The sequence below is a fragment of the Plecotus auritus genome (genome assembly GCF_963455305.1).
Source record: "Plecotus auritus genome assembly, chromosome: 7".
Taxonomy (NCBI): Eukaryota; Metazoa; Chordata; class Mammalia; order Chiroptera; family Vespertilionidae; genus Plecotus; species Plecotus auritus.
The window spans coordinates 12808543-12822038 of record NC_137774.1 but is presented as its reverse complement, the minus strand read 5'-3'; the positions used below and the strand labels follow the sequence as shown (position 1 = coordinate 12822038).

Here is a 13496-nt window from a genome sequence, read left to right as displayed (position 1 = left end):
CTATTTCCTCTTGGGGCTCTCGGTCCAGGGGCTGAGGGCCGAGGGGTCACTCACTGGGCACCCGGTTAATGGCCCTGAGCGGTCGCAGCACACGGACTGTCCTGACAGCTGAGAAGCTGACGTTCTGCAGGTCCAGCGAATACTCCAGCATCCTGCAGGGAGGGGCCCAAAGGGAGGCCCTTTGAGTCTGAGGCCGCCATGGGGGTCAAAAGAGGTCAATGAGGAATCCTGCTGCAGAGGTGCAGCACAAACTCCGACCCCTCCCCTCCTCCACCCGGGGACCCTGCAGAGGTCACGGATTCAGAGTACAGGCTGGACAGCCTCGGACCCTTAGTGAACGGGGCGGGGGCGGGAGGGGGAGAGCAGCACTGTAGGCGGGCTGGGGCGGGGGGGGGGGGGGCAGGCCTAGGACTCTGGCCCTAGGGATGGGACTGATCTAATCCATTTCTTGCCCACACCCAGCCCAGGATCTCACCCTGCAATAACGATGAAAAAGTCCAGCCGGTTCCAAGTGTCTCCCAGGTAACACTTTTTCCCAAAGATGCCCAAGGCCACCATCTTCACCACCATCTCCACGGCAAAGAAGGCAAAGATGAAGTCATCGAAGGCCTGGTGTGGGGATGAGAGGCTGCTGAAACTGAGAAGGGGGTGGGGGAATATGCCCCACCCCCACCCCATCAGTGGGGTCAGGGCCTCTTGCTGAGAAGGGGTCAGGGTTATTAGGAGCCCCCCCCCCCACCGCCACACACACACCGCACACACACTCACCTGCAGGATCCGGCAGCGCTGGGAGTCACAGGCCATGTCCTCACACGGCCGGAACATGCCCAGAGTCACACAGTTGAGAAGGATGACCAACATGCTGATACGCTCAAACCAGGTAAACAGATGGTCAAGGAAACAGCAGGCCAGGGCTGGAACGGAGCCCATGCCCCCACCCCCCACCCTAGTGCCTCCTGCTTCTTGACCTCCCAACCCCATCTGACAGGTGCAATGGGAAGGCCCTGGCCCTGTCCCACCTTGGCCATCTCACCCCTCTGGACCCAGCCTTCCTCATCTGCAAAGGCAGAAAAGCCATAAATACCCTGACTATTTACACAAGCCATTTGGGGAATAAAATCGATCACACTTATGGAAATGCCAGACACCAAGAGTTTGCTGCTGAATCTGAATCCTATTCTCCCTACCTCCCAGGGAAGATGTGAGAAGCAAATGAGATAATGTATGTGAATGTGTGACACAAACCTAAAGTCAGATTCTGTCTGCCTTACAGTTTACCAAGCACTCTCACACCATGCCACATGTGGTGCTCACAGCTCCCCATGAGGTGTCTGGGGTAAGTCGTTTTCTTCCCCAGAACCCAAGGAAACTGAGGCTCAGAGAGCCAAAGTCCTGTGCTCAAGGTCACAAGAAGAGCCAGCATGAGACAGGTTCAAGCACGCAGGGCAAGGGCTGTCATGGCCACACTGGCACCAGACAGACAGGCAGAGGGTCCACAGCTTCGCCACAGCACCAGAGCCCACGGCTGCCTCTTCCACCACCAGCCCCCCGGCCTCTCAAAGACCTGATGGCCTCTAGACACAGTCATGCGTTAAATCATGAGCACCCACGACACACCATGCCCTGTGCTGGACACAAGCCCCCAGCCTGTGCAGAGGGACAGTACCCTGCACACACAGACCAGGCCGCCATCACACCTCCTGGTGGCTTCCAGCAAAGCTCTAGCCCCGACCAACTAAAACAGACCCTGCTTTGCAGGAATGGGGAGAGAGGAGTCTTTCTAAAACCTGCTTCTTTCCACATCGTGTATTTCATTAAGGGGCTCATCTCCAGCCCATCAGCAAGAGATGCATGAAATAGTCTCTGGACCTTAGAAGGTTCTGGACACCAGACTCACAGCTCAGTGACAAGCAGCCTATTTTTCCCAAGGAAAATATGAGAGGAGGGGGGAAGAGCAAAGAGGTTGGAAACAAGCAGAGGTTGGGGTCCAAGGGATGGAGGGAGGGAGGGTCTGCTCCCAGCATATGACCCGCCACGCCAGAAGCAGTGGGGTAGAGAGGGCCCAGAAGAGACAGGACCTTCCTGTTGTCACTCCACTTCTAGAGTGAGAAGCCTTTGACCAAGACCCAATGACTCTCTTCCCAGCTGATCCTAGCCACACCCCATCTCTGTCCTGAACCTGACCATGCCCCCTCACCAGGAGCCCATGACTCCCTCAATCCCTCCATAGCCCTCCTCCCCTCCTCTGTCATCCAGGCCCTCTTCTCTCAGACATCACTTCCCTCCATCAGATACCCAACTTGTCCCCAGACACTGCCATTTCCCTACCCTCCACCTCCTCACAAGAATAAAAGTTAGAAAAAAAAAAGTTCTAGGTTTCTGGGGTAAGTAGATGGAAGTGGGAAATAAAAAGTGTTCTGTTTCCATGGAGCTGTTTTCCTGAGTGGAGCTGGAGCCCAATGTGTCTCTCTCCAGAATAGGGGTCAGCCAGGGGTCACCCTGGAAAAAGGGGGACAGAAAGGGAGCTCCCCTGGGGCTATCACCAGGAAAAGCAAAGACACACTTACTCTCAAGAATTGGTCTGCTTTCCCCAAGCTAGCCCCCTCTCCTCTCCTCTGCAGGGAAGGGACCCATGTGAGCAGATATCTCTGCATGGGGGAAGGTAGGTAGTTCTGGGAAGAGTGGCTCCTGGGACACCTGTTTGAACTCCTCTAATGGCAGTGGCTCCACCCTGTCATTCTCTTCACCTATCTCATCTCCCTTGCCAAGGCTGGGGCGCTCTGATACATCTTTATATACCCTACAAAGCTTAGCGTAATGCCTGTCATATAGCAGATGATCAATACATGGAAAGAAGAAATGAATGAATCAATGAATGAATGAGTCAATCAACTGGTCAATCAATGTCCCTGCCTAGAAGCTAGATGTATTTCCCCATTCATGTTTTCCTGCCTTACTTGCCTTGATAACCAAGGTGGTAGGTGGGGTGGAGAGGGCATAGGTACCATCGGGAAGCCGTCCCTCCTGTCCCTGCTTTATACATGCTCACACTGGGGTCTCTTGTAGCCAGAGTCTGCCTCCAAATAATCCCATCTCCAGCTCTTAACCACAGAAACCCCTTCTCAAGGGCCCCCTTAGCAATTCAGCTTATTCCCAGGGACATCCTGCTCTCTCTCTACTTCTCTCCTCTCCCTACAGATAAACATAAATGGACAGGGAAGACACCAAGGCACAGAAAAATGTGGGACAATCTGAATTAAGGAATAATTAATGGGGGTGGGGGGGTGTCTTTCACCTTTCTCAAAGTAGGGCTTGTTTCCTTGGGAATATAGCCGTATGTCACTGTGTGATGTTCCTCTGTTGCCATAACAACAGGAGGATGTGTCACCAGGTGGTGTGGATTTGTTGCCATGGTAATTAAAAGGACCCCCTCACACATGAACTCCCCTTACCTAGGCTGCTGTCTAGTCCTCGAGCAGGGAAGGAGAAGCAGGGAGACCCACAGGTTATCAACTTGGGGGGAAACCATGTGACAAATCTCCATAGCAACCAAGAGAACGGGGGACACTGGTTGCTATAGTGACTATGAGAGACCTGTGCAGTCACATGTCTACTGTTGCTATGGTGACTGTCCGGGCTGGAGTGGATCCCAAAGGGAGAAGTGGGTAGGAGAGGGGAGGATCTTTCTTCTCCTCACAACCCACCATCAAAAGCAGAGAAAAAGGAAATGGCAGGGTGAGGGACCCCAGTTCCATGGCTCCTCCTCTTCTCCCTCCAGGAGAGAGAACTAGAGCATGTTATCTGCACAACTGAGTCCTCTCTGTGGGGCTTTGTCTGGAGCCCTTGTAGCCTGGCAGCTGTAAGGGAGAGGGAGGTGGGAGAGGAGGGAGGGGGCTGGGGCACCTCCAGAGGCCCAGGGGGGTCTAAACAGGGCGTGACTGAGAAGGGGAGCAGGCCCACCAGCTGCCCATTCCCCACTAGGAACCTGGAAATCTGAAACGGAGAAGCAATGAGGAGCCGGCCTGGACCCAGGAATCCTGGCCTCCTAGAAGTTGGTAGGAAGGTGGGGTGCTGTTCTCAGCCACTCCACGGAGAGGCTGGTGTCTATGGGATTCAGCGTTCTCCAGGTTGGGGTGGGATAAAGGGGCTCAGCAGCAAGGCTCCTGCTAGGAAGGCAGACAGGGGGATTCCCCCGCCGAGCCCCCACTCCCACACGCCTGCTTCCCAGTGGTCTCCCCGCCACCGGCTCCAGCATGTGGGTGTGTGGGGAGAGAGCCGAACTGAAAACTGAAGCCTGAAGAAAGGCAGCCGGCCCCACCCAGAGACAGAGACGTGAGGCAGAGACACAAGAGAGCCGGCCTGCTGGAATCTTTGGAGAGGAAATAGGCCAGAAATCCGATTCAAATGTCTGTGACTGTGTGTGTGTGTGTGTGTGTGTGTGTGTGTGTGTGTGTGAGCAGTTGTGTCTGTCGCCATCCTGGCTGAGGCAGGCAGGGTGGGGTGAGAGCAGGCGAGGGGTAAGGGGGGCTGTGTGGTGGGGTTAATCCCAGGAATGGCTCCAACTGGCACTGTGGGTGATGGGGAGTCCCCCAACAGTTCTGTGGAGCAGAGAGGGTGTGTGACCCAGAAGGAAGGTGTGCCTGGGACAAAAAGAGGCTCTGCCCCCCCCCCCACCGCCCCGTCCTATTCAATTCCTTAACCCCAGCCCTTCTCCCCAGAACCCCTATGGAGAACCTTGGGTTTGAAAATGGGAGGATGGCATTAGTGAAGAGACAGAAAGAACACCCCTCTCCCATTTGCTCTGAGGACCAAAATGGAGATTTCTCTCCAGGTAGGAGAAACAGGCAAACTTGGGGCACTGGGACAGTGGCAAGGAAAGCTCCAGAAATTCCGGGCGCCCCCTCCACTCCAGACGCACACACAGTGACGCAGTCACACACTCACACTCACTTCTGGAAGCCATTAGGGTTCCTGCCCGTCCAGGCCTCCCCCTTCTCCTCCCCCCACTCCTGGCAGGCTCCCCTCTCCCCCTCGGGCCCCCCTCCCCCTCTCAGCATCCCAAATGCCAGCCTGTGATTTCCAAATGAGAAAAAGCTGTGCTGGGCTCTGAGCTTGGAGAAACTCCTACACAAACTTCCAGATGTGACACAACAGCCGGAGAGGGAATGCTCAGGATCTCCTTCCCGGGAGGGGAAAGCGCACTCCCTCACACTTGAAGAAACACATACTGGAAAGTCCACCACACTCCCCTGTAACCTGGGAGGAGGGGGGCCTTTCTGACTCTGAACTGACTGTCTGGAAGCACCCCTGGCCTCCCCAATACCAAAACATGAACTTCCCAGCCTCTCTTCCTCCTGCTGCCCTCCCTCCCCAACACACACACACACACACACACACACACACACACACACACACACACCCTTCTACCTGGGTCTAGATCTCCTCTCTAGGAAACCAGGTCTCTGAAAGAGGCCAAGAGAGCAGGGGACTGAGAATGCCTGGAAGAGTCTCACTAGCTTCGGTGACTTGGGGGAAGGTGTCCTCGGGTCCCTCAGGTTCAGAGGTGCAGAGAGAAACCTAGTGGAGTCCAGGGAAGCTTCACAGAAACCAGAGACAGAAAGGGAACCGCTGAGGCCCAGAGCCCGTCCAGAGCGCCTCTGGTTTCCCTTGGCGCTTGGGTGCAATGGGAGTGGTGGGGGCACACTTAGGCAGCCCACTTGCCAAGAAGTTGTCCTCGACCCCATCCCCAGCCAATCTAGCCAAAGCGGCTTGTCCAGACCTAGTGATGCCATGCTGCACCCCCTGGACACCCACCGCCCCAGAGGAAAGCTTGCTCCCTCACCCCCCAAGCTCCTACCTCTCTTCTCATTCCAGTCCTCCCCACTTGCCCCCTCCCAGAACCCCTCAAGGAAGGAATCTTCCCCCTCCCCCCCCCATCCACTAGCACCTGGAGATAGGGCAGGTGGGGAGATGCCAGCCAAGAGGTTTGGTTTTTGTGGAGGGGGGGGCAAGGGGAAAGATCTACCTCCCCCGGACCCCTGAGAAGAGGGGGCTGGGGCTGGTGCTTCCTCTCGTTCACGAGGAGTGTGGGTAGTTAAGGGTGGAGAGGAAGGATGCCCAGAGCCCATCCTCCTCAGGGACATTTCCATCTCTGCGCAGGGAAAGGGGCCTGGGGACAGGGGGTGGGGGCGGGGGAGAGTCAAGCGCCCAAGACGCGCCTACTCAGCAGGTTCACAGACCTCTGAGGCCCCCACCTCTCTCTTCCTGCAGCTCAGAGAGGACGGTAGAAGAGGCAGGGAATGGAAAAGGGGTGTGATAAGGGGAGCTTCCTAAAAACCCCTGGGGTGTACAGGATGGGGGTTGGGGGAGACCCAAGCTCACATCCCGGCTTTGCGCACTAGAGGCAGCAGAGCTGCAGAGAGCGAGGGCGGCACCAAGCTTCCCCTCCACCTCCCACCCCTGACTTCCCCAAAGCAGAGTCCTGCTTGGGCTCTCAGGGGTTACGGGGAGACCCGCAGTCTCCCGCCCTGGGTCCAAAAGAGCCCCTGAGCTGGAAGGAAGGAGCAGGGAGAAGCTGTCAAGATGTGGGATGGCAGCGCACTCTCTCCCCTCTCCTTCCGGTAGTGGTGGGACCCACCCGGGAGCCGGGAGCCTGGCATTAGTCAAGCGGCACTTTGTGCCAGGGGCTCAGGAAGAGAGGCCGTGGGGATGAGGGGGGGCTGGGGTCTCCCATACCACTTCAGACTGGGAAGAGGATAGGTAGGGGGCAGTGCTAAACTGTCCCCCTGGAATGCGGGGCTTGCATTCCGCAAACCCATCCAAGGAGTAGACGCTGGGGTGGTGGACCCGAGTCTCCTAGTGAACTGGCCTACGGTCTCAGTCCTCCACCCGCACCCCAACACTTTCTTGAAGGGCTGTGGTCGCCCATGCCTGCTCTGCGATCCAGCGGGAGCACTCGTTATTAGCGAAAGGGAATGGATAACTTAAACTGGCTTCATCCCATCCCCCGCTTGCCAAAGCTCTTGCCACAGTCTTTCCCTCCACAAGAAAAAATCTAGCACAAAACTCCCAACCCAACCAGCCGTAAGCACCCCGCACTGAATAAGGGCTGTGGGGCAGGGCGGCCCCGGGGCACGGGCGCCCGCGGAAGGGTCTCTGCTCTGGCTCTGGGGGCAGACAGCTTCCCCTCCACCACATCTTGTTCTCATTCTGCGCCCCTGACATCAGCCGCCGCCGGAATCTCCTTGTTGTGCCTCCAACCCGCGGGGTGGGGGTGGGGGGGGTTAGGACCTGGTCCCCGCCCCCCCCCCCCATTTCCTTCTGGGTCAGTAAAAAGCCTCAACGACCAGGTTGGGGGTGGGGTGGGGATCAGACCCTAGAATGAACTGCAAACTTTGGAGCGGGGGTCAGAAGGGAAACCTAGGAGATTGCGGCCCCCCCTCCCCCGTCCCCGCAGCTTCCTCCCCACCCCACCCCCCGAACTCGGAAACCGAACCCAGCTCGCTAACCGGCGGCGGGCGGAGTAGAGCTCCCAGGCTCCCGAAGATTCCCACATCTGGAGGATGACGACCCTCCCCTGCCCACATCTGGAGAGCATCCAGCTGCAAACCCGCGGGGCACGTCTCCTCTCTTTTCCTGGCCTGAATCCCAACCCCCCAAGGAGGTCTGAGGTGTGTGCACTGAGGTGGGGCTCGCCAGGGTATCTGCCAAACCTGCTCGAGCCTCCGCTCCCCTCGGACGCCCCCTCCCCTTCTCAGCAGCCCCCCTTTCATCTGACCACCTTCCAGGCTCATTATTCCGACTCACCTGGCTTTGGGTCCCCTCCAGCGGCGCGGCCCGCCCCCCTGCGGACCCCCCAGCCTGGCCGTCGTGGCCGGAGGATATGGGTTACAGACCGTGCGGAGACACCAGCTCCGCGGACGGCTGTCCTGGCTCAAGTAGAAGAAGACCACCGGGGCCAGCGCGGGGTACGGCAGCCCCTCCGCCTCGGAGTCCGCGCTGCCCGGGTCCTTCTCCGCCGACCCCGGCCCCGGCCGGCCCCCGGCCCCCGACAGGTCGTTGAGCCGCAGGAAGCTTCGGGGCTGTCCTGACTCCTCGGCGCCCGCTCCATCCTCCTCCTCGTCCATCCTCTGGCCAACCGGGGCCCCGGGCGGTCTCGAGAGGGGCGAGCGGCGCCCCTCAGAGGAGGTGTCCTCACGCAACCGGGGGGCCCCGGAGGGGGCGCATCTGGGGGGCTCTAGGGCGCAGGCTGAGCCCCCGGAAGGGCCAGTTCAGCCCAGCTCCCCCTGCCCGCAGGGGCATGCTGCCCGCGGGGCGCCGGGTCGCTGGGAAGCCCCGCCCGGCGCGAGTTCCGCTACCCCAGGGCCCCTCGGGCCCCCCCTGGGCCAGCCGGCCGGCTCCCCCTCACTTTGTTCCGGCTTCTTCGCTTCGCGCCTAGGCTCCAGTCGCCCGATTTGGCTTTACCTTCGGCGAAGCGGCCCCGATAGAGGAAAAGAGAAGGGGGGCGGAGGGCGGGGGGGTCCGGTGAGGGGCGCCCCCTCTTCCCGCGCCGCGGCTGGAGCAGGATCTAAGGGGTCAGCATCGTCCCGGCTCCGCGCCAGAGACGGCGGGGGGAGGGGAGGAGGGATCTCTTTGGGGGTGGGTTTGGAGGGGGTGGGGGCCGGCTTCTTCCTCCACCCCGCGGCGGGCTCACGGTCGGTGAGAGGCGGGGAGACCGCGGGGGGCAGTCCCTGGCGGGGGTGGAGGCGGAGATGCCGCCGCCGCAACCGCCGCGGTGGCTGCCGCTGCCGTAGCTTTCGCCGGCGCCACAGCCGCCTCCTCCGGCCGAGACGCGGAGCGAGCGAGCGAAAGCGGCGGCGAGGAGCGCGGCGCACACCACAGCTGGATCCCTCACTCCAACTTCAAGCCTCGGCCCCGCCTCTCCCCAGCCAGCCTCGCAGCCAATCGCCGCGCGCCGTCGACACCGAGCCGTCTGCCCATTGGCCGGCCGCCGTGGCAGTGCGGGCGGGGGCGCCCCGGGAGAGAACCACAGCTGGAATCCGGTTCCCACCCCAAAGCCCAGGACCGCCCCTCTCTCCTCCTCTTGGCCCTGGGTCCGTTCCTGAAGGCCGGAGCCAATTAGACTGCTACCTAGACCGAACCCACTTTCCTATTGGCCGCTGGGGTCTCTGGGACTCCCCTGGAGGAAGCCCCGGGAAATCGGAGTATTCGGCGCGGGGTCCTGGGATAGCGCCCCCGCCCCCACCGCATTCTTTGTCCAAGACCCTTTAATTGGACTATAGCCGGAGGGCGGGGCTCAGCTCTGGGCGGGCCTGGAGAAAAAGGGAGGCAGGCGACCCGGGGTGTGGGGCGTGACCAGGATCCCAGACCGAAATCTAGGTATCCACCGGATTAATCGCCCACCCTGGAGTAGAGCCTGAGCGGGACTGAGGAAGGAGAAGAGTGGAACAGGTTGTCCCGGGCGTAGGGCTTCAGGCTGGAGGGAGCCAGTCTTGGGAAAACCGGCGGATCCAAGGAAAGGCTGGGGTGGGCAAAGTCTGGGCGTGGCCTCTACCAACCTCTTGGACTTATTCTAGTCCCAGTCCACTTTGACCCTGATCTCCTAACCTTCACCCGCTGACCCTGACCTCACATTGACACGCTTGAGCTTCATTCCCTCTGCCCCCAGGGATCCTGTGGAGGGTGTGCATTCCACGCGGGAGCTTTGCACTGGAACACGTGGCCCCAGGCAGATCGTGCTGGACCCAGAGCCTATCCCCAAAAGCAGCTGCGAAGCAGAGATAGGCTCTTGCAAAGGGACCTGGGGCGGGGGAGGCTCAAGTGTGGAAGCCCAGAGCTGGGCTTTGCTGACTCTTAAACTGCAAAGTTTCACCAACCCGCCACTCCGTGCCTCAGTTTCTCCCTCTCAAGTTACAATATGGTTTATGGGGAGACTGCACGCAGGACAAGAGCTTCGTGGGGCTGCTCTCCTCGCACATCTCCAACCTACCAGGAGCAGGTCCACTCACGTGCGGCCCCCAGCCCCCACCTGGCCTCACCTTCCCGATTCACCTGCCCGAGCTCAGGCAGCCCTAGCCTGCTCACCGCCAACTCAAAAGTCTGTGGGTACCCGTGAGCAGAGCGCCGCGGGAGTGCTGGGTGCTGGGTTCTGGGTGACGTGGGGCGGGGAGAGCACCGAGGATTAGCGGTAGGGAATCGCTTCCCCACTTGTGCTAAAGGTAGACCGGGAGGAACAGAGCAGGTCAGGGTCTCCCAAGCCTTCGGGATGCGTACACCACTGCGGAGTGGCAGAGGAATGGACCAGATGACCTCCCGCTCCCGCCTCTCCCCCTCCCCCACACCCCGGCGTTCTGTGCTCCCTCAAGGCTGCGCCACTCGCGCAGCCCTCGCGCGCCTCCCGCCGTGTCGGGTGGGTGTCTCAGCTCCGTCCCGGGCGGGTTACGCTGAGTGCGGTGGGGAAGGCCAAGCGGCTGCTGCGCCTTCGCCACCCTGTTTGCCCTTTCTCCGAATCCCCTCACCGAGTTGTGCAAATGAGGCCGGGCTCATTTGCATTTCATGCTAATGAGCAGATCCCTTAAGTGCCTCTCTCTCCTGGCGGGAGTCTCTGCTCTCATTCTGCGTGTGCTGAGCCAGAGTCTTGAACTCGCAGCGGTCTTCTGGGAGAGGGGCCTATTTATGGTTGGCTCCACGTGTCTGACACCTTCTTTCCTCCCGCCGGTCCGCAGTCTGCCAGGTCTGCCTGCCCTTTGCGCCGGACCGACTGGGTCAAGAGGCCTAGGGAAGGCAGTGACTCTAAACAGCCCCTCTTTGCAAAGGGGAAAATGAGGCCAGAGAGGTTTGGCTGTGTTTCCTGGTGGTCAGCAAGCTCAACCCTTTCATCCACCATCCCAGCCACCCCCTGTCTCTGGGCTGAACTCTGTTCTAGAACATATGCAGAGCACAAAGAGGGTAGACCCAGGCACCATCCGAACAAATCGAGACCCACATTTACTTCCCTGAGCTAGGGGCCTGGGGTGACCTGCCACCGAAGGCATCCTGGTCTCTGTTCATGGCACCAGGGTGCTCTGACACCCCCCTCAGGGATGCTCCCTGTTAGCCTGAGTGAGTGAGAGGAGAGGAGAGGAAAAACCCATAGAAAAGGCAAAGGAAACCTTGAAACCATCTTGAACTCCCACGGTCCATGCCTCATCTCTGACATCACCTCCTCAGAGTGGCCTTCTCTCAGCAGCTGTGCAGTGCCTAAGTGCCAAGGTGCAGAGGACACAGCGCTGAGCTGGAAGGAGTCTGAACCCGCGGCACTTGGTCCAGGCTGCAGTTACATGGCTATGTTTGTAGTAATGAAATGATTGTCTCTCCCTCTAGGCTCTATGTTCCCTGAGGGCAGGGGCCATGTCCATTTTACTAGCCGGGGCCTAATCTAATGTTTGGCAGATAAATAGGTACTTAGTATCTATTATGTTAGATGAACGAGTGACTCTCAGGCAGGGAGAGGGAATGAGAGGGACAAGAAATTCCTTTTTGGGGGGGCTTCAGTTTCCCAACAAAGAAGATAGGCCTAAGTGTTACCTAAGCTTTCTTCTGAGTTTGAGGGAGCACCCCCATACAGGCACTGCTCTGCCAGTGGCCCCTCCAGCCCCACCCCTTTCCGCCTCCCTCACAGCCTGGCCGCTTCCTCAGGAACCCCAGATAATCTCCCCATCTGTGATGCTCTCTGCTCAGCAATGATACACTGTCCCATTTAGTCACCTCGCAGCCTTGGGAGTTGGGTGGTGGTTGTCCCATTTTTTACGTAAAGAAACCGAGGCTCAGAGAGATGAAATTAACTTAAGCCACTGCCCAAACCACGAGGCCCTGTCTCCAATGGCCCTGGCCCACAGCTCCTCCAGGACAGTCCTGCCCACAGAGCAAGGAGCATAGCCAAGAGGGACCAGCATGAGGGAGAGGGGGTGCAGACTTAAAATCCCAGATCTGAACCATACGTATGTTCAGCCTTGCCCTCTTTAGAAAATGCAAGCACTCCCAGAGAACTAGCCCTTTAAGGCCCCAGCGCCTTCCTCTGAACCCATTTACAGAATCCAGGTGCCTGCCTGGTGCCAGAGGAAGGAAAAGCCGACACACAGAACAGAAGGAGACTGGAAGGAGGGACAGGAGACACCAAATGCACCCTCCCTCACAGCTGGGTCTGAGTGGTCTTTATTGTATCCTGAAGGCCCGAGAAAGAACCATCTCAGGCCAATCTCTTAGCCTCTCTGGGCCTTGAATATCTTTATCCGTAGACCAAAAGTACTCACCTTGCCACCTCATTCAGGAGGGTCAATGGGATGACTGAGACAAGAGGACTTTGCAAACTGCTAGACCTTTCCAAAGCCAAGGCTGGGGATGCCAAAACGGCCACCTGTGCTTCACAATGCTCCACCTCCTTCCTCACTGTCCCCAGACCAGGCTCTCTTTGCCCAGCCCTCAGATTTCCTGGCCAGGCTGGGCAGGCTCCAGCCAGAAAAGGGACAGCTGACCTTGTTGGCCGGAGCCTTAATCCCCTCCAGATGGGCCGGTGGCTTGCACAGAGGGCCCAGCTGCCCAGATAAACCCTGTTTCCAGTGACCATGTGTGACTGTGTGTGACCGTGCCCAGGGGGTGGCCAGGGTCCTCAGCAGACCTTGGAGTGACTCAGTCCAGTCTCCAGCTCCTTCATGTCCCACCCCTCCCACTGCTGGCATCCCCACAAGCAGTGGCCACACTCGGGTCTGGTGTCCAGCAGCTCCTCCCGGCTATCTGTGCTGTTGGCTCTGAGGCTACAAGGCTCAGCAGACTCCTGAAGGTCAGGGTAGGGGGACAGCCCCGTCTCCTCCTCCCCACCTGTCAGCCCCTTCACCCTATGCCTGCCCTTCCCAAAGCACAATTCCTAGTGCCCTCCACATGGTGGGAGCTAGATGGGGTTTCTGGGGCCCGTGAAGGGGTTGGGGCCAAGAATGAGACTTGTGAGGATCTGCCAACATTGAGGGGACAGGAGGAGGTCATGGGAAGGCACCAGCTTTCCCTGCAGCAGGAAGGACTCCGATTTGGAGAAGGGCTTCCAACTCAATAGATGTTCCAAGTGAGAGGAACTCTGTCCCTGGCCTGGAGGTGTGAAAGCAGCGGGATGGACAATATGACATCCTGCAGGAAGGCTTGGCTCCATCCTGGTGAGGCTGAGGGCTGGATGGACACCCCAAAAGAAATATCCTTGGTCCTGCTAACAGCAGCTCCCACAATGTGCCATATGCAAATGTTGTCATTTCATGGAAAATAAAAGTTAGTATAAAGCATCTTCCTGCCCCTTCACCAGCTTAAAACAGGAGGGGATGATGGGAAGCGGCGGACAGGCTCCTTGCTCAACCCCACCTAAGGGCAAGAATTGGCCTTTCCCCTCCTGGGCAAGTCCACACTCCACCCCACTCCCACTGGTCATTACTGGTCCCCTGACCTCAATTTTATCCAGACCACAATGACCGTGGCCA

General features: G+C 58.9%; 1 protein-coding gene across 10 annotated transcripts in view; it reads right to left on the bottom strand.

The window, feature by feature from the left end:
- Positions 1–8852, bottom strand: part of CACNA1G (calcium voltage-gated channel subunit alpha1 G) — a 63748-nt gene extending 54896 nt beyond the window's left edge. For all 10 annotated transcript variants that reach the window (XM_080681462.1, XM_080681467.1, XM_080681460.1 and 7 more), the window contains exons 1-4: positions 7886–8852; positions 769–881; positions 476–609; positions 55–152 (exon numbers count right to left, since the gene is read on the bottom strand). In XM_080681462.1, coding sequence (XP_080537588.1) covers positions 55–152; positions 476–609; positions 769–881; positions 7886–8126 — 586 coding nt within the window. In that variant the 5' untranslated portion in view covers positions 8127–8852. The remainder of the gene's footprint in view (positions 1–54; positions 153–475; positions 610–768; positions 882–7885) is intronic.
- Positions 8853–13496: the final 4644 nt, after the last annotated feature.